Source organism: Chrysemys picta, chromosome 1 (genome assembly GCF_011386835.1).
Source record: "Chrysemys picta bellii isolate R12L10 chromosome 1, ASM1138683v2, whole genome shotgun sequence".
Classification (NCBI taxonomy): Eukaryota; Metazoa; Chordata; order Testudines; family Emydidae; genus Chrysemys; species Chrysemys picta.
Window position 1 is genome coordinate 32,191,653 of NC_088791.1, and position 25,910 is coordinate 32,217,562.

Below are 25,910 nucleotides of genomic sequence, written 5' to 3' on the forward strand. Positions count from 1 at the left end.
TTCTTTTGTTGTGGTAAACTGGTAATGCTTCTCTCCTGACTTCGCAGTTTATAGTCTTATCAAACATTTTTTAGTTACAGAGCAAACACTTAAATATTACCCAATAATGTGGGATACAGATAATATAAGATTACTACATGCAGCATCTGACAAGCATTTCATAATGTCTAAACACTAAACACAGTCTTACAACTCTATCTATTTTAACAACACTAGGACACAAGTGAACCTGACTGGTTTCCAGCTATGCATTTGTCAGTGTTCAGTGAGGCCCAGTGACCTTGGAATGAGCTGGCACCTGGTCTGCGAATGTGTCACATATCTCTATATTTAGCAAGCAATGCTGCTACATAGATTATCTGGTAAAAGGCACAATAGATACTGCAGCAGTTTATGATGGGTATTAAGAGAAGACTATCCTCCTTACTGTGCGCGCGTTTGTGACGAGATTAGAAATCTAGTTTACTGCCATAGTGAGTCTTCCCAATCTCTAATGTAGTATGTTACTATTTTACATACAGACATTGAATACTTTTGAAGTGCTGCACTTAATTTTTGGCAATCTAATGAAAAGGTGGTCTTACAGCTAACTGGTGTCATCAAAGGATATTTGAGAAGGAAAACACTGAAATGTGCATTATCTGCACAGAGCTATAGATGTCTGACTGACCTAAATGCCTTTGGTGGTATTACAACGTCTAGAAATTTTCTTCTGGTATCAAGATGTTACCATGCAGACAAAAATTCCTTATGCAGTCAAATTTCCTGCTGTCATATGAAGTTCTAGACTAAGGCATACAATTTGGCTATTGTATTTATGAGGAAGGCAGTGGTGGAGAGGGGGGATGCTTTGGAAAAACTGAAGACCCCACATTTATTTTGGAATCTCACCTTGCATCCAAAAGTTGTTTTGGAATCTCATCCTACTGCTGCTGATTTCTGCTATTAGGGTCTATTGTACTACATGCTTATCTAGCCTAAAGGTAATCGTACTTAAATCTTATCATATAAACTTGTTCAAATGACTTCCCTTCGTTGTTTTAATGACCTTTTACAAATAATTTTTATTTATACAGTACCCAAGGCTTTGTAATAGAATGAGACATGACCCTGTTGCAATTTTTTCTGTAAGGCGCTTTTCTAAAATCACCTTTGGTGGTGGTGCTAAAACTGTACGTTGTAATTACTGAAGAATTATGCTGGTAGGTAAGTCCAGCATATAAAGTGTGTGGGAGTGTATCTTTGGGCCAGAGGGAAGTAAGGAGCTACAACACAGAAGGTCCTGGAGGGAAACTCTAGTAAAAGCCAACTTAGACTGAGGTTTACAGCATGTGTCTGTAATCTGGGAAGGAGAAGTGGGGGTCTTTAACTTTAAGATCAAATCACAGGAAGTGGGGGGGGGGGTTAGTTTCAGGTACTAATTCACGTTTTTGTCATCTGTTGAGGGTGCAGTAAGATTCACCCATTTGTAATACTTTACAGACAAGTTGCTGATGTACCCTGAAGAATTTTCCCCTGTAAAAGATTCTTGTGGACTTTTTTTGAGTAGCTCTAACAACTCCATTGTCTGCTGCAGACCTTTGAAATTCTTCAGGGACAAAGTCCTGGAGTAAGACATGTCTGTCATTGTCCCATGAAATTCTGTTCAGATTTGGCTAAATTATAAACTATTGAAAACTGCCACTTACTCTTCAGTTACTTAGCAAGATTTGTAAGCATGCCAAACTAACTGCACATGACCGTTCTAAAGAGCCAGACCTACACTGCTGTCAAAAGTAGCAGTAGCAGACATTGCATTGGGAGTGTCTGCTACTGCTCCCAAAGCAGCTGTATTGGTGGGAAATTGGGGGAAGGAGGTGTCTTCAACACCAACTTATCCTGGACCAATGCATGGTCCCTTTGGCTTCCCTTCTGGGATAACTGTCTTCTGCTGATGCTACCTAATGTAGTTAGTTATATGTTCCAGTTCTGAATGTCCAGAGTTCAAACTACTCTCATATGGGGGCTGTTTTTACCATTGTTTTCCTTTATTTAAAAAAAACAAAACAAAAAAAACCTTCCCCAAACCTAAGAAATCACATACTAAAAGTCTACATTAAAAGAACATTATTTGGGTTCCAAAATTATGAGCTTGAAAGTTAGGAAATGTCAGATTTATGGTTGTCCTTGCAATCTTAATTTTGCCATCTTGTGCATATGCTTTATTGTACAGTCTTAAATATGATGATCACATATTATTTTTTTCCCATAGGACCCTTGCCTCATTTAGTGTATAGGATGAATGCACAAGGGAGCAGAATTAAGGTTCCACATGAAACCTATATTCAGGAATTTGCTACCTGTCATACACAGCAGTGGTAGAGCCCCTCCTGGCTGGACACTCACCAGGCGGTTGTGTTTGGGGCCCAGCAAAGTGGGCTGTGAGCTTTAAACCTGCTGAGTCTGAACAAAGTCCTGGTTGGCCTGTCTAGGCATGCTCTTGATCAGTCTGGCACTATCTTCTGAGAGATGAGACCCTGCAGTCCAACTGCTTAGCACCTGGGACAGTGCTGACTCCTCAGACTGCCCATAGCCTAAGCACATGCTCTCCCAGAACTCCAGCTGAGAGGGTGCTCGGGGTTTACAGGTTAATTCTTCAGGGCCATGTGACAGTGAAGGCCAACAGACACCCAGACATCTTTTGCGTAGGATTCTAAACACACTCTACTTAGATATTACAAGAAATACAAATCTAGACAAATTAACACACACCTATACACATTTCTCTGCCTCAGTTTTGTCACTGTTTTGAAGAGTCCTTTGGATTGAGGGCAGAGACCTCTGAGGGGTCCAGGATCCTTCTCTTCAGCAATATGGAGTCCTCCTCTCAAAGTCAACTAGCACTCTTCTTCCCTGGCTGGTCCTGCAGATAAGTAGGACCCTCTGCTATGAAAGCATTCCCTTCTCTCCTTTCCAAATTTCCTGTGCATCTGGCTCTCTCCAGTTTATATGTCCCAGCAACAATACCCGCTTTCTTTATTTTGCTGCTGAGGGTTTTTCACTCTCCACTTCTACTTCCCCTTGCAAAGAAACTTCACTGAACTGATTTCCCTTGGCATCAGCCAACCCATTGTCCCAAGGTGCTTCTACTTGAATAGCTGACCAAAAATGATAGGTCCAACAATCCACCATTGCACCTGATCTGGGAGGGACATGCTACAGCCCTGACAGCAGATGGCAGATTCCATTATTCCTGACAGAGTTCTGCACCGCATATTTCTGTGCCCCCCTGTGTAGAAAAATGTGAAAGAAATCTGCGAGAGGACACGTGCTTCTTCCCCAGCAGCCCAGGCAACGTGTCTGTTCCAGCGGGCCTGGAGCATCCTCAGAGAGGCAAATCACAGCAGGTGGGGGGGGGCTGGATGTGCCTGTGGGGGAGATGTTAATGATCATCATGGGGCAGGGCTAATGCGGCTCGCCGGGACTGGAGGGGGCTAGGTCTTTTTATTATGCAAGAGCAAGACTCTGTCCCCGAGACAGCCTGCCTGCTAGTTAATTGATCTCATTCGCTGAGGCAGAAATGTAGCAGCCTGCCGGCCTAGTAATATGCCTGTAACTTCTTGGGAATGGAAAAAACACTCAATCAAATAGTAGTATCATGTTACTGAAAATCGTTTGTTTTTAAATTAAAGAAAATAGCTTTTGTAAGAAAAACCAAAAAAAGAGCCAACATGTTTTGTTAATGTTGCTGTTGATGCTTAATTGATCTTATTCCTTGAGGCAGAAGTGTAGCAGCCTGCCAGCGTAGTAGCATTGTTAATGTTCCTATTGTTAGTTAGTTGTTCCCATTCTGTAAAACCTTTAAGGCACCTACATTGCCAGAGTGTATATATGACTTATAAATGACAGTCAGGGAATCAGCTAGGCAGATCTAGGTGCTTTCTCACTTTTTTTTCCTGTGCCAAAGTGGCACAGTGGGGTTAGATTACAGCTCAGGATTTATTTTACTTACCCATTAAAAAAAAAAAAAAGACTTTGAGGGCAAATAAAACATTTCCCAACAGTCAATAAAATGTCAGGACAATCAGAACCAAGCACTTCCCAAAGTACACAGCCAAGTCCAGGATAATGATTAGTGAAATTGTATGACTTTCATGTGTGAAAGTCTGAGCAATTTAAAATGACATTCTATTTTTTGTCTTTGCTGTTTGGTGTTCTGTAATGTAATTTAAATGCAGGGTATTAGTTACCAAGTGTTTGTAACTTAACTTTCATGTATTTAGAAAATGCTGAATAGTTATTTGTGACTTTTTTCTGTATAGTAGTTTAAATAACTTGCCAAAACAATTGAAACTGGAGTGATTATAGTGTATTGTTTTGACAAATAAAATTTTCAGGATTTGTAATTTTTTGGCACAGAATTCCCCCCCCCCCCGAGTACATATTATAAAGTTATTATGAAACTATTGTACTATCAACCAGAACTCATAAGTTACATATAGTGTGATGATTCAGGCAACATGTATAATTTTCAAATGCTTGACTTTTTTTCAAATTAATTTTATGTGACTGAATCAATGAAAACAAACTGTGGAAAGGGAATAGGGTCTAAGCAACAATCTTTCATGGTGATTAAGGTTTATATGCACCAGTTGGTTGTTCTGCTTTGTACATATATACTGTAAAATCATTTCCTCTTTAACATTAACATTACAATGAAGAATCTGTATATTTCATTCCCTCTGGCCCATTATATTCTTACCCAGCACTCAGAGTTCACCTGATACTTTGTTGCAATATTTCACTAACTTTTAAGTACTGTGAATTGTCACCCCTGGCTCATTGATTGTTACACTGAAACTGTTTTGTTTATCCACAAAACGGATACAGTACATGCAATAGCTGTCAGAGGGCTTGTCTATACTTACGCGCTGGTTCGGCGGCAGGCAATCGAACTTCTGGGTTCGATTTATCGCGTCTTGTCTGGACGCGATAAATCGAACTCAGAAGTGCTCCCCGTCGACTCCAGTAATCCTGCTTGCCGTGAGGAGTACGCGGAGTCGACGGGGGAGCCTGCCTGCCGGGTCTGGACCGCAGTAAGTTCGAACTTAGGTACGTCGACTTCAGCTACGTTATTCACGTAGCTGAAGTTGCGTACCTTAGTTCGATTTGGGGGTTTAGTGTAGACCAAGCCAGAGCCTCTTCTTTCCCTTATATGCCGCAACGCTATCATGGAGGAAACTCCTTTAGGGGTTTGAGGGTGGCTTTGTTTCCATGCTCATTCAATACTTGACCTTCTTTTTGCAGGGAGTCCTTACAAGACATCAGTGGTATGTTAATAACTTTCATTCCCTACAGACATGGGTGGAAATTGAACCAGTAACCTAGCAATAAATGGAGCTGTATCCTATTATCATACACTTGAGTCACTTATTGTACCCCAAATGTATTGTAAACATTTAGCCTGTTTTCAGAGAGCTGAGGGAAATGGAGAGTGGACAGAACATCTCTCTATTGGCCACCACGTCACTTAAAATATATTAAAATGTTCTTGAAAATTGCACAACCCTCTGATTTAGCACAGACTTACAAGAAGTGATATGAATAGGCACAGAACAGCTAGCCAGAGGACAGAACATATTATTATAAGCATGTGTTGTTAGTTTATATGAAATAACTTATAGCATAGATCTGTTTCTGTGGGGATAGCAGGATTAGCTAGTTTTTCCCTTGTCTGATTTGCTTTGAGTTTGAGACATTACAGCTGTTCTGCTGCTTATTGTCAAGGCAATTTTTTTAAAAAAGCAACAAAATACTGAGCAGAGTAACTTTCATTTTTAAAAATTTAATGAGACTTCCTGTCTTGTTTTGTTTCGTGCCTTTGTGCATCTGTTCAGAGTGATGTGCTGGAAGTGACATTGAATCCTTTCCTTCATTGGAGACTAATGTGGAGTTGTGAAAAGGATACTATCAGTAAATTCTCTCACCCCCGAAACTGCAAGATTAATTAGTCATTAAGTAGGCTTTTCATTGGATGTACTGGTTGATTTAACACAACAGGCTTTTCTTAAAAACGTGTATCATAATACCCCATTGACCATAAAAATGTAACCTACATCTTGGGTAGGAATGGGCCTGAGTGGCAAAGTTTATATTAAAAACTTGCTAAAAAGTGCTCAGATCTAGGGTTTTGGTTTGGACTTATATCTAATGTAAAGGGAAAATAAAAAATTGCCTTGTATTTCCTGTGCTGTATCTTAATGTGAAGAACACTTCAATCACTTGAGAAACTTCCCTGTTCCTGGGATCCAATCTAGAAAACTGTATTGGGTGCTGATAGCTTATTCCTCAAGTTTATTTCAAGTTGTTTCTTTACTATTTTAACTGTTTTATAAGTGCATTGTAATTAACCCAGTCCTTTTTAAATAATTAACCAATGTTACCCTTCCATGGTGCACACGCTGAAAAATAGACTTCCTTTTTATGAAGAGGAGCTTGTTCAACAGTAATAACAAAATACCATATAAAATGGTTTTTGTTCTTCTGGACAATATATTTGCATAGACATGCATGTAAAGCAGTCCATTTGGTTACTTATTTGTTTTCATGGGTTGCTTTTTAAAAATTTTCTTAACACTTCAAGGTAATTAAACTTTTCTTCCTTCCTTTCTTAACAGAGGAAGAGCTCAGGAAGCTCAGAGAAGAAACAAACGCTGAAATCTTAAAACAAGAACTAGAAAAAGAACGGCAGAGGAGATTGGAACTAGAACAAAAGGTCAATGAAATACTTAAAACAAGGTAAGAGAAATCACTGCATAAAGTATACTCAAGTGTCAGCTAAACTATCTGGGTGGCCCAGAGTGAAGAGTTACAGAGAAACTTTAAAAAACTCATGCTTGTTTATTCACCCAGGATTTCACTAGGGAGAGCCGGGAAGTCAGAATTGATGGATTAAAAAGTCCAGAAGGGACCATTGTGATTATCTAATCTGACCTCATGCATAACACAGGCCGTAGAATTTCCTTGAATTAATTCCTTTGAACTAGAACATATGTTTTTATAGAAAAACATCTGGTCTTGATTTCAAAATTTTCAGTAATGAAGAATCCACTGCAACCATTGGAATAAGTTGGTAAACTGTTTCACTGGTTAATAACCCTTCCACCCAGTGAGCGCCCCCCCCCTTTTTTTTAAATGCCTTATTTCCGGTCTGAATTTGTCTAGCTTCAGCTTCTAGCCACTGGATCTTGTTATGCCTTTGTCTGTTAGATTAAAGAGCTCTCTATCACATTTCTATTCCCTATGTAGGTACTTGCAGACTGATTAAGTCGCTCCTTAAATGTCTTTTCAGGAATTCAATCTGTTTAGCTTGTTTTTCAGTATAACACACTTTTTCCAATCTTTTAATCGTTTTCATGGCTCTTCTCTGAACCCTCTCCAATTTTTCAATATTCTTCTTGAACTGTGGATACTGAAGATGGACTTTGTGTCAAATACAGATGTAATATAAGCTCCACTACTCTTACTCAAAATATGCTAATGTATGCTAGGATTGCATTAGTCCTTTTGTCCACAGCGTTTCACTGGAAGCTTGTGTTCAGCTGATGATCTAACATGATCCCTGTCACAGCCCTGGTTGAGCTCCTGCTACTGGACGCTCACCAGGCTGCTCTAGTTGGACCCACATGCTGGGCTTATGTAATTTTTAAGCTTCCCTTGGTCTGGGTATGCTCCAGCACTGTCTCTGGTCCAGCCTCTCTGGCACACATTTTGTATGCCAAACTGTCTGATATCTCTTTTGCAAGTGGGGCCCCGTGGCCCAGCTACCCTAAGCCCCCAAGGCCAGTACTGATCCCCCCCCCCTCCCCAAGAAACTCCAGTAGCTCAAGTACACTCCTGCCCAGAGCTACGTCCTGTGGACACTGATACGTAGTTTACTCCTTTGGGAATATGTGATAGTTAAAGTTTAGACACAGACTGTGCAAAAGGATTTCTGCAAACAATCGCTCTTCACTTTAGACCCCAAAAGAAGTGTGTATATATAGATCTAGATAAAAACAAATGCTTGAACACTATTCCCTGCCTCAGTTTCCTCACCACCATGTGTTCTTTGGGGTCAGGATTAGTGTCTTTTCAGGGTTCCAGGTCTTGCTTATGCCTTCTTCTCAGAACATGGAGTCAGCTCTCACTCCACTAGCCAGTTTCCTTCTCGTTCTCCCTCTGTAAAATGGCTGGTGCCTTCCTTGCTTCCTTCCATGACTTCCAGACCCCTTTATCGGGTGATATGCTGTTCAGCCTCAAACCCCCAGTCAGGCGATCAGTTGTCTGGTTTCCAGCCCATCCTGGGTGGACTGTTTCTTCTTGATGCTAGCCAGCTCATTGAACTAGGGTGCCTCCATTTAAATAGAAGACCACTGTAATCCTTGTGTTACCACCTGTTAGAATTTCAGATCAAGATGGAGGTAAAAAGGCAGAGAAAGCACAGACCAGCCTTACAATCAAAATGGAGTTTGTAGTTTGATATAGATACATAGGTCTACACTAGGGGGAGGGATCGATCTAAGTTATTCGCATAACTGAAGTTGCATAACTTAGCTGAAGTCGACGTACTTAGATTGACTTACCGTGGTATCTTCACTGCAGTGAGTCGACTGCTGCCGCTCCCCCGTTGACTCTGTCTGTGAGGGAGAGGGCTTGGGGGTCGATTTATCGCGTCTAGACTAGACGTGATAAATTGATCCCCGCTGGATCGATTCCTGCCCGCTGATCCGGCGGGTAGTGTAGACATACCCATAGAGTCCATAATATCAAACAGAATTCAAAAGTTGCACATAGATTCTCCAAATTGTCAGAACCCTCAGGTTTGTTTCTGTTTCACCAGTTCTGCCCTCTGTTCTGTTTGTGAGGCATGCAGATGTGTGCAAGACCAAAAAGACAACAGCACTGGGAAAGTTTCCATGTTTTATGCTCATGTCAGCTGGGTCTTTATTTTAAGGTGCCTTTTTTTCTAACCTGCCTTCCATTTGAGTGAATTAAGTGTCTTTTTTTTTATTCATTTTTGATCAGTTACACGTAACACCGTGTATTTTAAAACACCTTAAATGATTTTCACACACAGACACACAATGCAGCTCTCACGTACAAATGTGAACAACCAAACAAAACCAAAACTAATCAAGCTATAGAGTAGGAAGAAGGAGATTGTTTCTATTTTTAAATAGTTGGGAGGTGCTCAGATACTACAATTTTGGAGGGTCCTGTAAGTTCCCCGAGACGAATACAGATGTTGCAACTAGAATTCAGTGAAGGCAAGAAAAGGGATGCTTAAGAGGACCGTCTTGTCAAAAACCTGGCTTCTTTCTTCTGTTTCTCTACTGTTCTTGATTTTGCAGCTGTGGTGCCCACACCAACATCCAGTATTTGGGAAGGAACTGTTTGAGAACATGGGGGCACCCAGATACAGGCTTTTCTGTAGGGATGTACTTGGTCTGGTACAGCAGCTGCAGCTTGCGGTACTTTGCCAGTGGAATGATGCATAAATGATCTGCCAGGTTAGCAAACGAGACCAGGACCCACATCACAGATTCTTATCTGGCTCTTTTGCATGACAGTGCAGAACGCTCATCTCCAAAACATCCAGTTGGCTGCACTTCTTGTTTTATTTATTTTTAATCTGCCTAAGTTAGTGGTAGGTTGCATGTACAGTAGCTATTCTTGAGAATGTTTTTATCTGTTGTGAAACCTTTTAACATCCCAGGAACATCTCTTCATACGTAAAAACACATGGACCAGCATTGTTTTGTTGACAGGATCTCCTGTGTGAGAATCCTTCCCTTTGTTTCTGTTGGCAAAGAACCTACAAGCATAGGATGTTAGCTACATAAAGTGTGCTATATGTTTACAAGTGTGGGAGTGTTTAGTGGGCAGGGAGAAAGGGAAGTCGGTGTATTTTATGTAAATCTTAAATAATGCCTCTGAAGTAAATTTAACATGCAAAAAATAATGTTGGGTGTATTCAAACAAGAGGCGTGAAATCCAGAATATATGTAGCTGTTGTGTTAACTCACCTATTGCCGTACGTAAGTTCAGAAACCTTTACTTTGTATGGGCACAATTTGAATGATACTTTTCCTGCCCCAGTTTGAGAAAAATAGTGTCCTTGTCTGTCTACATCCTCCACGCTTATAGCCTAACCCTGAATGTGTTTGCAGTAAGAAATGCAGGGCTAGAATCTCTGCTTCTTTGAGCTTCTGTAGCAGTCATCAGGAGGCCAGTTATGTCACCAGTGAAATGCTGATGTTAGAATACTGGCATTTTGGAGACCACCTCTGTGTTCTGTCCACAACCTGATGCACTTTGTGGCAAAGTACACTTAATTTAATTCTGAAGTACATCAGTACTGTTGAAATGGGTATACAGTGGCTCCAAGCTTTACAATTTTTGGAGGAAAAACATTTTTTTTTAATGATATTGTCATGCGGCTTCCAAAAAAACCCCACTTGGGTTTGCGTAGCGCTTTGAGAGTGTTGGAGTAAATAACCAGCATGTCTGGTGTCAGGTTTCCTTTTTAATTTATGCATCATGCATGCAGCTATAAAATTCATGCTTACTAATATCTAGATATTGTTGCAGGGTGTTTCCCTGGTTCAGAACTGAATGGAAGCATGTAACCCTGTACTTTGCCACTGTGTAATATTACATGTCATTTGCTGCTTGTGAACAGCTATAAATGACATTTCATGCTTTCCTAATTGCAATATGTTTAAGCACAAATGAGTCCATTTAAAAAAAAAAATCTGCATTTCTATTGGGTTCAGTGGCCTTTTTATCAACTTAGTCAGTCCTTGCGTTCAAGTGCAAGTAATTTGAGGTTGAGTAGGCATATGACTTACTGTAATCTGAATGCTGGTACCCCTTAGAGTGGATTAGCCCTTCCCCTCTCACCATTTTTCTGGGTGGGAGTTCCTAGTTGCGGTAGAACTGATGTGATTTTTTTAAAATTTGGATTTGGAGTGGATTTAGGAAGCTTGTACTATGCTTGTGCCATGCTGCCCAGCTCCATATGGCCTGGGAGTTGTGGGAACAATGATTAAACCAGTGCACCCCAGGATCTCCCTGGCTGAAGGAGGAGCTCAGGAGCTACAGAGAAGAGGATCTCTCCAATCCAGCCTGTTTACTCAATGTGTCCTAGTTCTAGTACTTGGTCCACTATTTTACAAGTGCACAAGCCTGAAACAAAGCAGTTCATGGCTTCTCCCTATGAATCTGTCTGAAGCAATTAATTACAGTCTCTGTCCCACCCTACCCCCCCAGATGCAACCAAAGCTGCCACGGACTGTCCTCTCATAATCTGATTCTGAGCGGTCAGGCTGTGGGCAGGGGTGAGTGGCAAGCAGATGGTAGGTTAGTCATATCAAAAAATTACCACCCAAGGTTGCATTAATCTTATTCATATTGACATTCAGAACTAATTTTAAATCCTAAGTTAAAATCCTTTCTCCTTCCCACAGATGTGTGACGAAAAATGGCACTGTGCTGCTCATGGTGTCGTATTTCAAATAAGACTCAAAGGCAAGGGCCTGACTGTTTGTGGACATTGGTTCCTGTGGCACTTTTGTGTATGTCTTTATAAGAATGCAGGTGTGAACCCCAGTGTCCTGGAAGAATACTTGCTTGAATAATTATATCTTGCCTACCTAAACCTGATATTTCAGGGTCAGTAGGAGAAGTTCCTGGTGGCATTATTAATATTTATTGCTTTATAGATTAAAAAAGAAGTGCTACAGAGAGTTTGCAGTCTAAATGCCTGATTCTGCAAACACCATCATGTGTAGTGCAACATGACTGCTCTGTAACAGGAAGTAAAACAGAGTGGGGGTAGGGAAAGAGAGCTGAGGGAGAAAATAAGTTGCGTTGTATAGCAAGTGACTCTAAGGGTTAAACAGAAATAGGGCAAGATGAGAGAAGTAGATAATAATAGGCGCAGAAGGAATAAGTCAGCAATAAGACTAAATTAATGATTTTTCAGAAGGGGTTTGAAGGAGAGTTAAAATGCTTGATGCTGAAAGAGGAACGCCATGCAGCATGGAAAAGGCCCAGGGAGGAGTAGGAGGCACATCACATCACATTTTTTAAATGGTAATTTTAGCAGTCTGCATTTCAGAAACTGAGTTATTCCTCAATATTCAATCTATATGCTGTGGGAATTGTTCAGGATAGAGGAGGTTTGTAAAATATTAGAATATATAAAAATGGTTGGAACGGAGATCTAAATTACCTGCCCCTCCTTCAGTTGTTCTCTCTATTCAGTTCTGTTTCTGAATAGTGTTGTTGCCGAGTTCTTTGCTTTTCATATTCACAGAGAAATATTTTTTTTTGTCTCTTTGCCCTTTCCTATGGTCAGGTAGGTAGTGACATAACTTGGCTGTCTGAAGATCAGTTATTTGGCAAGACCTAGAAACTTTCAAATCTATGGTATTGGATCTAATCCTGCTCAGTCCTTGTAAATCAGCTTCACAATTTAATTAGGTTGTGCATAACAGAGGCTTGTGAAGCATTGCCTCACATCCTTTTTTATTTTAGTCATTTACCTCACTAAGACATTGAATTCAAATTAAGCATCTTTGCCAAAGATGTCCAGAATGCAATCTCCACAGTGGCTCGCCCCTATTATATCTGGTGTTCCTTTACTGGCTGTAGTGGGGTTTAGTCCAGTTTGGAGGATGTTATGATTTGCATAGGTTTATCTTGTGGTGCACCACTTGAGGATGGAAGGGAGCCTCCTCCCCATGCAACAATAGGGTCAGGGCCTTTGGGAGATCCGTTAACCCTTAATTGCTGCTAGCTGACTAGCAGGCCAACTGATGCATCATGTCCTTGAGGGGCCATGTTCTGCCATGTTACAGGATCCTTTCTCTTCCCCAGTGCTGCATATGCTGCAGCCCACAGTGCTCAGCAGCTGGGGTGAACACTGATCCTGTGCAACTGAGTAGCATTGCATCGGGCTGGTTGCACTTCTGCGCCCCACAGCCTATCCTGTGAAATTCTGCCTTGTATGCAGGATTCCTGTAGTCAGAGGAAGGTTCATCTGCAGTTTGTTGACCTAGGCAGGATTTGGCTCTTGGTGTTTATGGGGAAAAATACACTTGAGAGCACCTATATCATAAAAGTCTGAGAATGCATGTATGTGACTTATACTTTTGCTTCAAGCAGTAGGTTTGGCAATCATGTAAGTTCATGTTAAAGAAGCTCTTATTACAGACTATCCTACACTGTCAGAGTAACTTCTCCAGTGGAGCAGTGTAGTTGCATGGGGTCAGAGTCATGCTGTATGGATTGGAAGATCCCTGAAGGTCACAGTTTTACCTAAGAGCATCCTAGCAGCAGCTGGCTATGGATCGAAATAGAGTTGCTGAAAATTAGTGTAAAAATAGCAACAAAATGGAAAACTAGGTATGGGAACAGAAGTGTATATACATCTAAATACATTGTGATAACATTTGCATATAAATGTACCAAAGTTAACTTTTCAAACTGGCAGGATATTGGACTTGAAGGACCATTGGTCTCATCTGTTTTGACCAATCATGTTTGCTGTAGGTCTTTCAGGCACCTATCACCTCAGCTCTCCTGGTACAGTAACTCCTCACTTAGTCATCCCGGTTAATGTTGCTTAGTTGTTACGTTGCTGATCAATTAGAGAACATGCTCGTTTAAAGTTGTGCAATGCTCCCTTATAATGTCGTTTGGCAACCACCTGCTTTGTCCACTTCTTGCAGGAAGAGCAGCCCCTTGGAGCTAGCTGATAGGGGGCTTGGAACCAGGGAGGACCGGCAGCCCCCCTATTAGCTCCTTTAAGTTCCCTATGCGGCAGCTGCCCAGCAAGCTATCAGTTGCCGGCAGTTCAGCTATCCCTCCCTCCACTGCCATGTGCTGCTCCTGCCCTCTGTCTTGGAGCTGCTCCCGGGAGCCTCCTGCTTGCTGTGCGGGGGTCAGGGGGGAGAAGAGGCGGGCTAATGTCAGGGTGTTCCCCCTCCCCCCTGCTCCTGCACCCCACTTACCCCATCTCCATGGGTGGGGAGCCGACACAACAGGGCTCAGGATGGAGGGAACTTCCGGGGAGCAGCTGCTGTCTCAACTTGCTGATTAATTAACAAGGCAGTGTACTTAGAGTGGGGTCAGCCTATTTAAAGGGGCAATGCGCATCTCTCTCTCTCTCTCTCTCTCTCTCTCTCTCTCTCTCTCTCTCTCTGCCGTACTGTCTTCCCTCCCTCCATTCATGCTGCCTTGTAGAGTGTGAGGCTACATTAACAAGAATTGGTTAACCCTTGAGGGCTCAGCTGAATGCTAGTTCATCATTTAGCAGTAAGGCATTCCCTGGGAAATATCCCACCCTCTGACTTCACCACCTCAACCAATGATCATCATCATTGCTGTGTACAGTATTAAATTGTTTAAAATGTATACTGTGTGTGTGTGTATACACACACACACACACACACACACACACACACACACACACACACACACACACTGTAAGTTTTAAACAATTTAATACATATATGTGTGTGTGTGTATTAGTCTTTTGCCTGGTGAAGAAAAATTCCCTGGAACCTAACCCCCTCATTTACACTAATTCTTATGGGGAAATTGGATTAGCTTAACATCGTTTCCTTAAAGTCACATTTTTCAGGAACATAACGAGAATGTTATTGTATGTTCAATACACAGAAAGTTGGGCTTTTGCATATCTATATTTTCTCACTAGTGAAAGAATGATTAACTTCGCCTCAGCAAGTTTTAAAAGTAATTTCATCATAAGTTGATATCTGTGCACTCTGTGTTGTTGTATAGGAATTTAAACAATACCATATTTAAAGAAAGTCTTTGTCTTATTCTTAATTTAATGAAAATGAGTAGCTGGTGGCTCCAGTACTAATGATGGCATAATTAAACCTTTTAGAATATTGTTCTGGAACTGTGGTTCTCAATCCCCCACCCGGTCAGCAGTATTGGAAAGAAGTATGGTCAAGAAATCCTGACGCATGTTGGGAACCCCAGTTCTGAACCATTTTACTGCACACATACGTGTACAGAGATAACTTGGAATGAACTATAGAATGGCTGGCTGTAGAGCTAAAGGGAGGAGGAATTGAGCAGTCAGGGAAGAGGGGCATGCTTTAGCTTTTCACTGTAAACTTACTCTGTTTTCACGGATTCTAAAAAATCTGTGAAAATCTACACTGAATATTTTACTTTCCCGGTGGCTACCAGCACAGTTTGTACTACAATGGAAATTAACCTAACTCCTCCTCCTCCTCCTCCTCCCATGCTCTTGTGCTGCCTCTGCCATGGGAACAGACAGTGACAGCACTTCTCCCATTCCCCAGCAGAGGCAGTCCTGCAGCATGAAAATATGCATCTGGTTCATTCATGGGAAATTATAAGCATGAAATACTCTGATTCTACAGGAATTCATCTCTTGTTGCTTTTTTCCTTTATAGAACAGAAGAGCTGCCTACAACACAGCAACCCGCAAAACCACCGACACAAGTCAATGGAACAGGTAGTTTTGACTAAGTCAGTACTAGTGATTTGATTCACTTATCAGTTTTTATTCACATGAGCTCTTCTCTCAAAACTGATCTGCAAGATGATACTGGAACATTTGTGTACAAGCTGATCTTTATTCAGGCTTTTGGAGAGCTACATATGAGCGATTATGTGGATATACTCTTCTGTTCACGCAGCCATGATTCCACTTAACAAACTTAAGTTTACAGGATGAAAGGAAAGAGTGCTTTGCATCTCTCTTGATTTCCTTTGAAATTAAATGAGAATGCTGGTGTCAATATGTTCTTTAGTATTTGACATTAAGTAGAATTTTTGTCCTCTTCTAAAAGCAAAGATGAACATAAGTACATAAGAATGGTCATCTAGCCCAGTATCCTTTCTTCCAACAGTGGCAAATGCCAGCTGCTTCAGAGGGAATGAACAGAACAAGTAATTATCAAGTAATCCATCTTGTCGCCTATTCCCAGCTTCTGGCAAACAGAGACTAGGAACACTTCAGAACATGGTTTGGCATCCCTGCCCATCCTGGCTAATAGTCATTGATGGACCTATCCTCGATTAACTTATCTAGTTCTTTTTGGAACCCTGTTATAATCTTGGCCTTCACCACATCCTCTGGCAATGAGTTCCACAGGTTGACTGTGTGTTGTGTGAAGAAATACTTCCTCTTGTTTGTTTTAAACCTGCTGCCTACTAATTTAATTTGGTGACTCCTAGCTCTTGTGTTATGAGAAGGAGTAAATAACACATCCTTATTTACTTTTTCCACACTACTCAATATTTTATAGACCTCTATCATATCCCCCCTCTTATTCGTCTCATTTCCAAACTGAAAAGTCCCAGTCTTATTAATCTCTACTCATAAATAAGTTGCTCCATACCCCTAATTATTTTTGCCCTTTTCTGTACCTTTTCCAATTCCAATAAATCTTTTTTGAGATGGGGTGACCACATCTGCATCCGTATTCAAGAGGTGGATCTACCATGGATTTATATAGAGGCAATATGGTATTTTCTGTCTTATCAATCCCTTTCCTAATGATTTCCAACATTCTGTTAGCTTTTTTGACTGCCGCTGCACATTGACTGGATGCTTTCAGAGAACTATCCACAATGACTCCAAGATCTTTCTTGAGTGGTAACAGCTAATTTAGACCCCATCATATTCATCTCTCTCTCTCTCTCTCTCTCAATCATACATACACACACACACCTCTACCTCAATATAACGTTGTCCTCGGGAGCCAGAAAATCTTACTGCGTTATAGGTGAAACCACGTTATTTTGAACTTGCTTTGATCCAGCGGAGTGTGCAGCCCCCCCCCCCCCCGGAGCACTGCTTTACCGCGTTGTATCCGAATTCGTGTTATATCAGGTCGCGTTATATCGAGGTAGAGGTGTAGCTGGGATTATGTTTTCCAATGTGCATTACTTTGCATTTGTCAACCTTGAATTTCATGTGCCATTTTGTTGTCCAGTCACCCAGTTTTGTGAGATCCCTTTGTAACTCTTTGCAGTCTGCTTGGGAGTTAACTATCTTGAGTAGTTTTGTATCATCTGCAAATTTGGCCACCTCACTGTTTATCCCTTTTTCAGATCATTTATGAATATGTTGAACAGTACTAGTCCTAGTCCTTGGAGGACACCACCATTTACCTCTCTCCATTCTGAAAACTGACCATTTATTCCTACCCTTTGTTTCCTATCTTTTAAACAGTTACTGATCCACGAGAGGACCTTCCCTCTTATCCTATGACAGCTTACTTTGCTTAAGAGCATTTGGTGAGGGACCTTGTCAAAGGCTTTCTGAAAATCTAAGTATACTATATCCACTGGATAATCCTTATTCACATGCTCGTTGACCCCCTCAAAGAGTTCTAGTAGATTGGTGAGGCATGAGTTCCCTTTACAAAAACCATGTTGACTCTTCCCTGAACAAATTATCTTCATCTGTGTGTCAGATTATTCTGTTCTTTACTATAGTTTCAGCCAGTTTGCCCAGTACTGAAATTAGGTTTACTGGCCTGTATTTGCCTACTGTATATAATTGGCAGAATATCTGAAAGAGAAGCAATCCAGAAGAAACATCCAAATTATATGTACTACTGCTACTTTTAATAAAACTTTATCTGGAAACATCTACATTTAACTGTAATATTTCTCCTTAAAGACCAGGAGAGAAATGCTAATTTAAAAAGGTGGATGGTTCTAGATTGTTTTTAATTTCCAGAGTTGGTGGAGAAGGAACCATTCAATCCCACTGGAATCTGCAGTGGGGTTCTCGAGAGAGGTGATAATTTACAAAGAATGCCACTAAACTACAAAGAAACTAGATCTGGGACAGTACTAGTTGCATGTTACAACATGAGTTCTTTTCAACTGATTTTTTTCAAAAGTTGCTTTTTGTCCTAACGTTCAAAATATGCTGTTCGGATTTATAGATAAACGCAGTCAGATGATGTGTTCGAGAGTCCAGAAGTGGTTTTATGACAAATTTGGGGAGTATGTTGAAGACTTCAGATTTCAGCCAGAGGAAAACACAGTGGAAACTGAAGAGCCACTTAGCGCTAGAAGGTAAAAATACTTGTAAAACAACTTTTGTTTGTTTTTTTTTCTTTTTGGATACACCAGCATAAAACTTGTCACAAATGATTCTACTGTAATGAAATACATGTAAGGAAATATATTTGTATAAAAAGTAATAGAAGTTGAAGTAGCAGGGCTAATTTTGGCTCTCTATGTATGCTTCTAAATCCGTGTTAGCAGCAGAGAGTTCAAATCCCATATTTTCTGCATGTTTAGAATGAAATTAGACTTGGGGTATGTCTACACTACAGCTGGGAGTGTGCTTTTATCTCGGGTAAACAGACAGGCGCTAGCCCTGCTCAAGCTGGGCACTCCAAAAACAGCAGAGTAGCCAGGGATAGCACAGATGGCAATGTGGGCTGGCCACCCAAGTATGTACCTAGAGGGTCCAGGCAGTTTTGTACTCAGGTGGTTAGCCCAAGCTGTCACTCATGCTATTCCTTGCTACACTGCTATTATTGGCATGCAAACGCGAGCAGGGCTGGCGCATCTGTCTATTTGTGCTGGAAAGTGTACTTCAGCTACAGTGTAGACATACCCATAAATTAGTTACTGGGTCCACAGTGTGCTAGAAAAGTTAAGTACCTCAGGTTTTGGCTTCAATTTTGATCTGATATCAGGTACAGCTTAGTTGTAATTCATTTTGAATTGCATTTTTGGCAGCTGAGTAGCTTTACACCATTGATACGCTAGCTGTCTAATGTATGTGCTGTACATATTGTACTAGAACAGAACAGATCTGTTGAGTTGCACTGAAATGCTCAATGTCTGCCTAACATCATGTTGAATTATCCATATTTTTCTAGGTTAACTGAAAATATGAGAAGATTAAGTAAGTATCCAGCAACATCATTATCTTGACATAAAATCAGATTTTTTTTTGTCCTGTAACTTAATATTTGTGCATATAAAAATGCAGAAGTCCTGAGAAATACTTCTGCCAATTGATAGGTGGAAGCATTTCTAAAGCCTTGAAATAATCCTTGGTGTAGATAGTAATTTAAGTAAGCAGTATAACACCAGGGATGATACTGTCTGCCATAATATTAAATAGTGGCAGAAGATATTCACTTCTTAAACTCTAAGAAAACAGGACGCTTCCATAAAAACTGTAATACAGTATGCTAAATAAATACCCCATCTGGTGAAACGTAACTCTTCAGAGCTGGGTAACTGAAAGCTCATCTTACAAACCCTTGCTCCTACTTAGTTAATTGAACTATTAGCAGAGATAGAGGCCTGCTAGAGTCAATAAAAGTTTGCAGGCATGTACCCTAACTGATCAGGAGGAATACTTCATTGTTTCAGTCTCTCCTAATGCTCTGTACAGCCTAGTTTTTAAAGTAAAATTATCATAATATGTTGCTTCCATCATTTGCTTTGGGAGACTATTCTATGGCTTGTCCTCCTTATTAGGAAGTCAGGGGAGTCCTGTCTGAGTAAGAAATGTAAGATCGTGCCCTGGATATTTATGTGGGAGATCCAAATAGTTCCTAAATTCCCTCAGGTGAGCAGTGAGGACTAGATTGACTGACTTAAGTTGGTGTAAGGGGGTTGTAAAGCTTTTCCTAAGCCATCCAGACTCCTTGTGCCTAGGTCCAAAGGAAGGCAAACAGTGCTAACCTCTTTTGAGGGTTCTGCAAGGGCTGGGCAGCAGTCTTAACTCAGTACAGCACTGTCAACAGGAGCTGCCGTAAAGAGCAATTAAACCAATGAGCTCCTCTGGTGATACGGCCCTCCCAGCTAGTTCCATACAATCCTTGGGGTGTGATGTTGGCCCTTAGCCAAATCTAGCCCTGGTTGTTTAAGAACTTCCCATGGAAGGCGTAGCAGGGATAGTTGAATTTTGAGCAATAGAAATTAAGGGCCTCATCCTGTACTCCTGGAAGTTAACAGAAGTCTTGACTAAGGACTACAGGGGATAAGATTGGGCCCATCAATAGGATACAGGGTTGGAAGGAGACGAGTATTTAAAAGATCTAAACCACAGTGCAAATCATATTTCTACTTTGTGTTAAACGTTTAGTTTATGGGGGGGTGATTCCAGACTCCTTGTTGTTTTTGTAGATACAGACTAACACGACTACCCCCTGATATTTAATGCCCAGTGATCTTGAAGTCTTGCTTTAGTTGTGTTTTTTTAACTAATTTGGGCACTGAGATTTTGGGCAAGCTCTTGCATTTAAATAAAAAAATATGTAATCCAATCCCTAAATCTGTCTTTAACATTAAATAAAGATCCCAGATTATTCCCAATTTACTTGTTTGTTGTTTTACAAATGATTCAGTTGCTGTTAATTACAACATTTGTTTTTTTCTTCTGCCTAGAGAGAGGTGCCAAACCTGTTACTAATTTTGTGAAGAATCTTTCTGCCTTATCAGATTGGTATTCTATCTACACTTCTGCTATTGCCTTTATTGTAAGTTATCCTCTTCCTCTAAGTGTAATAACTGTTGAAAACTTTATAGCCATTACCTAGTGGCATTCTTTGAAAGTCAAAGTCAAAACAATGTAGTATAATTTACATAATATTTTGTTCTCTATTAAATAAAACTATTTTTCTTATTTCAGAACTATTTTTAATATTAGGATTCTTTGCTCATCTTTTAACAATGTCAGATATTCAAACAAAAAAGTTTCCATATTTGCAAATGGTTTACAGCCTAGTGGATATCATCCTGGTTGTCCTGTTGCCTGCGCTTGCCACCACTCCCTCCCCGCCCTCCGGAAAATGCATCCAATCATCTGACTGATGTTCCTCTGTGAAATATCTTGTCAGTCTTGGTCCAGTTCCTATTGTGTACAGTTCCACATCAAATGCAAGTCTTCCCCATCAGCACCCCACCATAACATCACAGTTTGCATTAATTTGGTGCTCTTTGTGCTATTATCAGAAGAGAGGCCCAGGGAATAGGCATACAGACTGAACTAGAATTGAGGTACACTGGTGGGAGTTTTGTGAAGAGGGCTTATACTGCTCGGTCTGTGCGGACACACCTTATCCACACTACATCTAATTTTAAAATATGCTGGAAAAATCTAAATTCTATTTTAAAAATAAATTGCAGGTAACTGAATTGAAGGGTTCTAGCAATATCATAAAACATGCAAGTGAAGTTTAATTATTTTACGTAGTTACAGCTAGACTTTCATTGATTGTAGCCCAATAGGTCAACATGGGCTGCTGATTTAATACTGTTTTTAATACATTGATTAAGGAACATTTAAAAAAAGAGCCACTTCCCTTCTGGGCTCCCTTACCCCCTCTAACACTGCCTCTACACCCCTTTCCCAAACCTCTATCCACCTCCTTTCATCTCTTCATCTCACCAATTCTTGTTTCTCATCTGAAAAGTGATTTATATAGAAGCAGCATGGTCTGGAGAAGAGCCTTATCTGGGAGCTGCTAGTCCTAATACTGGCTGGGCACTGTCTCGTTGTGTGGCTTCGCATAGAACACCTTGCTATGTTTACTTGTCCATAAAATGGCCCTTTTAAAGATTGTGAGAGCAGTAATGTATGTATGTAAAGCACTTCTGAAGTGCAATCTGTTATGCAAGTGCTAAATAATTTTTTTCCCTTTCTTCTTAGACATCTTACTTTTCCTTTCCCCGAATGGTATTAAAGTTGGTGACGCATTGGGGTATTGCTTCTGTGAATAAAATACAATTCAATATCTTGGTGCTCATGCTGCTTCCTCTCCCTCAAGTGCCAAGTCGCTAGAACCACCCTGACTTCCACTCAGCACTCTGATTCACTGCTAGTGTGGCCTTGCTAGGTCAGAATAGATTATCATAATATGGCCTCTTCTGTCTTAAATTCCGTTAATCTAATGACTTTTGTTGTTGTGCTCAAGTGACTATGAGAGATTCACTGCCACGCATGCAGCTCAGGGCTGCTGAAGTAGTGGTTCCTTGAGACTGACTGAATCTCATAGTTAATGTTTGACACTGGGTGTGTGAATCTGGTACATTTTCATCAGTCATAGGGGTGCTTTCACACCCTTAAGTGTTATTGGCTTGGGGAGTTGTGTTTTAGCATGGGTTGCAGTGTACCTAGTAACACAGTTCAGGTATTGTTTCATGCAAATCATTGTAATTTAGCTTGTAATCTGCAACTCTTTCCTTTTTTATCTGCAGATTTACATGAATGCTGTATGGCATGGCTGGGCCATTCCTATGTTCTTATTTTTAGCAATTTTGAGGTTATCCCTAAATTACCTCATAGCCAGGTATTTACTTTGCTTAAATATTAAGGATTTAGCCATTCGTGTAACTTAATTTATATACAGGCTTTTATTTTGTTCTTTCACTGAAATAATTGTAAACTGTTAACTTTGCTATCAACAAGGGTTAAAATGTGGGTTTAAATAAATTTGTGGTTCTAAAGCTATGACAAATATCAAAAGGCATAGAATCCAAACTAGTTGTGTTGTGATAGATCTTTATGATCCTTGTAAGTAATACTCTTGGGTTTGCAATGACTCAGGTCGCTATAAGTGATGCTGCATATTCACTGACTTAATGTAGTGATTATTGTTATAGTACAGGGGTAGGCAAACTTTTTGGCCCAAGAGCCACATCTGGGTATGGAAATTGTATAGCGGGCCATGAATGCTCATGAAATTGGGAGTTAGAGTGTGGGAGGGGGTGAGGGCACTGGGGATGAGAGATTGGGGGTGCAGGAAGGTGCTCTGGGCTGGGACCGTTTGGAGGGCAGGAGGAGGATCAGGTTGGGGCATGGGAGGGGGTCAGGGGTACAGGCTCTTGGTGGCGCTTACCTCAAGCAGCTCCCAAAAGCAGCAGCGTGTCTCCCCTCCAGCTCTTAGGCTGAGGCATGGCCAGGCAGCTCTGTACGCTTCCCCATCTGCAGGCGCCGCCCCTACAGCTCCCATTGGCTGCGGTTCCTTGGCCAATGGGAGCTGCGGGTGCTGCGCTTGGGGTGGGGGCAGCATGCGGAGCCCCTTGGCTGCCCATACACGTAGGAACCAGAGGGGGAACATGCTGCTGCTTCCAGAAGCCGCATGGAGCAGGGCAAGCCCTTGATCCCGCTGCCTGGCTGGAGCGCCAGAGTGGAGCAAGCCCTGGATCCCACTCCCTGACGGAAGCTCGAGGGCCGGATTAAAATGTCTGGAGGGCCGGATGCGGCCCCCGGGCCATAGTTTGCCCACCCCTGTTATAGTAAAATCCCCAAAAGGAACCAGTTTCCATCTTCCAGTAGTACTGGAAGTGATTGGAGAGCATCACATTACAGGTTGAAGCCTGTTCACATTTTTATAGAACTTTTTCTTTCATCCAGGTATAACACAGGTTGAATTAATATTTTAACTTGGATACAAATATATTAATGAAAAGATATTTAATTTTTCACAATTTTAAACCTAACTAGTTTTCATACTCTTAGATGTAGTGGCATTTTTTGTTGTAAATGTAAAACTCAGCAGCTATATAGAATCTGTTTGCCCAAGAAATCTAAAAATACAGTATATGCTGACTGTTCTGAGAAACTGAGGTATTTGAAAATGTCCATTTCCTGAGAGTCATGAAGAATCCTTCCTACTAAAACATCAGTGTCAGGCTTAGGATTCCTAAGAGTGCAAAGTCTCATTTCCAGTACTGATCACTTACTGCAAGCTATAATATATATCAACAGTTCTGCAGAAGGAGGGGGAAAGCTCAGATCCTTGCACTGAAACCTTTTCTAATTAGAACTTAACAGGTCAAATTTAGTTTGTGTGTGGGGATGTAACTCCAGTGACTTCATGGAAGCTTCATCTGTTTAAACCAGGGCCGATTTGGATCCAGAATGTATAATTATTCAGTTGCTAAGGAGAAAAATATAAGCTTTGATGGTTCAGTTGCAAATGGCCTATGCAGCATTAGTATAAATTTATGGAACAATACTGTAATTCCTTAATTACTGCTTATTGTCAGAAAGGGGTTAATGTGCTTATTTTTTTTAAAATAGAACTCCCAGTACAAATGATGATTTTGAACAGTTGATGTGTGATGTTTTGCTCTACAGCTTAGAACAAACTTCCAAATCAGTTACTCTAAACATACAAGTGGCTATCACTTCATTGCCATAAATCAGTGTAAAATGTTTGAAATATCAAGGCCATGTGACTGGTTATTGGAGAGAGAGAGTGTGTGTATATATGTAGTCAAGTATCAGAGGGGTAGCCGTGTTAGTCTGGATCTGTAAAAAGCGACAGAGTCCTGTGGCACCTTTATAGACTAACAGACATATTGGCACATAAGCTTTCGTGGGTGAATACTCACTATGTCACATGCATCTGACGTAGTGAGTATTCACCCACGAAAGCTTATGCGCCAATACATCTGTTGGTCTAGAAGGTGCCACAGGACTCTGTCGCTTTGTATATATGTAGATTTGAAAGGACGCTGTTAGTTATCCTCTCATAGATATTTACAAACGTCATTATTTCGTTAAAGCCACATAAGTATTGGTTGCAGAAAAGCATTTTAAACCCTGTTTGGTAGACTTGTGGAGAAAAGATATCTACATAGTTTGTTCCTTTGACTTTTAGGGGTTGGAGAATACAGTGGAGCATTGTGCCTGAAGTTTCTGAGCCCATTGTAAGTTTTTAATCCTCATTTTGCACTGCATGTTGTAATGTTATTCCAAAACACACACAAATGCCTATGTGAAAATTGTCCTTTCAAAGTCCCTTCTCATTTTTAATCATTCAATTTGGGAGGGTGTAAAAATACACAGCTATTGCTGCTCTTTTGTCTGTCTGTCTTGCAGTTTCAAAGCCAACATTGGTTGTGGGTTGTTGTTTTTTTGTTTTTTGTTACTGGAAAACGTTGGCGGTTTCATCATAAATGAAAGTGTAAATTGAATTTCTGGTTTAAACTGAGATTTGAGATAAATCTCCTCGTTGAATCCAGTGGACTTTTCAGTTCAGGAAACTTTGCTTATACTGCTGTTGAAAGTCCACTGTAGCAGTGTGAAGCTGTCAGTAGCTTTCAGCCTGTGAAAATTAATATTGATTTGATTTAAACAGCCCAGAAATTTACACTATCTGCAAGAGTTCTTGGAAACTATTGATAATAGATAAAGAGCTATTTGAATTACAAACCTTTTCAGTAAAATGTATTGAGGATTTTGGGGTTCCAGGGAAAATCTTGTGGTCTTAAATGACAAAAGATTTTTATTTTTATCATAAGTTTCTAGACATACAACTTTACTAAATAGTTTTTAAACAGAAATGTAAATGATTAGTATCTAGAGCATCAAATTTGCACAACATTTGTATAGGTCAGAGGAGAGCAATTTGTTAGCTACGACTAATGCGAATCATGGCTAGCAGCAGAAGAACTAAAACCCGTAAGTGGAATGTAGTAAATTTGGGATGCACACTTGGTGGCTTTATTGTATATTAAATATTTTTATTTTTGTCATTAGCAGTTTTCTAAAATATAAAGAGCAGTGACAAAGCTGAAAATTAAATTTAATTGGAATTTTTTTTGTCTCGTCCAAGGAACCTCCAAAGGAAGACCTGACAGTGTCAGAAAAGTTTCAGCTTGTTCTAGATGTGGCACAAAAAGCACAGGTACTATACTCCATTCAGATTTTGTCTGTTTCCTGAGTAAAGAAAGGATACATCTTGAAAGAGCTCTGTGTACAGTGTTTGAAAATGGGTCAGAACAGCATGCTGAAGTAGATAAGAAAACTTCAAATAAAGTATAAAAAGAAATAAAATCCATTTTATGCATACGAACTGTCGTAAGTGAACCTCCGGGCT

The 25,910-nt window shown here is 40.5% G+C and overlaps 1 protein-coding gene across 5 annotated transcripts in view; it reads left to right on the top strand.

The window, feature by feature from the left end:
* The window catches only part of GRAMD4 (GRAM domain containing 4), a 116,657-nt gene that overhangs the window by 71,214 nt on the left and 19,533 nt on the right, over positions 1 to 25,910 (top strand). For 4 of the 5 annotated variants that reach the window (XM_008179000.4, XM_042848650.2, XM_008179011.4 and 1 more), the window contains exons 4-11: positions 6,657 to 6,777; positions 15,483 to 15,544; positions 17,994 to 18,126; positions 18,945 to 18,970; positions 20,467 to 20,558; positions 22,279 to 22,370; positions 24,690 to 24,738; positions 25,647 to 25,718. In XM_008179000.4, coding sequence (XP_008177222.1) covers positions 6,657 to 6,777; positions 15,483 to 15,544; positions 17,994 to 18,126; positions 18,945 to 18,970; positions 20,467 to 20,558; positions 22,279 to 22,370; positions 24,690 to 24,738; positions 25,647 to 25,718 — 647 coding nt within the window. The remainder of the gene's footprint in view (positions 1 to 6,656; positions 6,778 to 15,482; positions 15,545 to 17,993; positions 18,127 to 18,944; positions 18,971 to 20,466; positions 20,559 to 22,278; positions 22,371 to 24,689; positions 24,739 to 25,646; positions 25,719 to 25,910) is intronic. The other variant, XM_042848651.2, reaches the window with a different exon arrangement.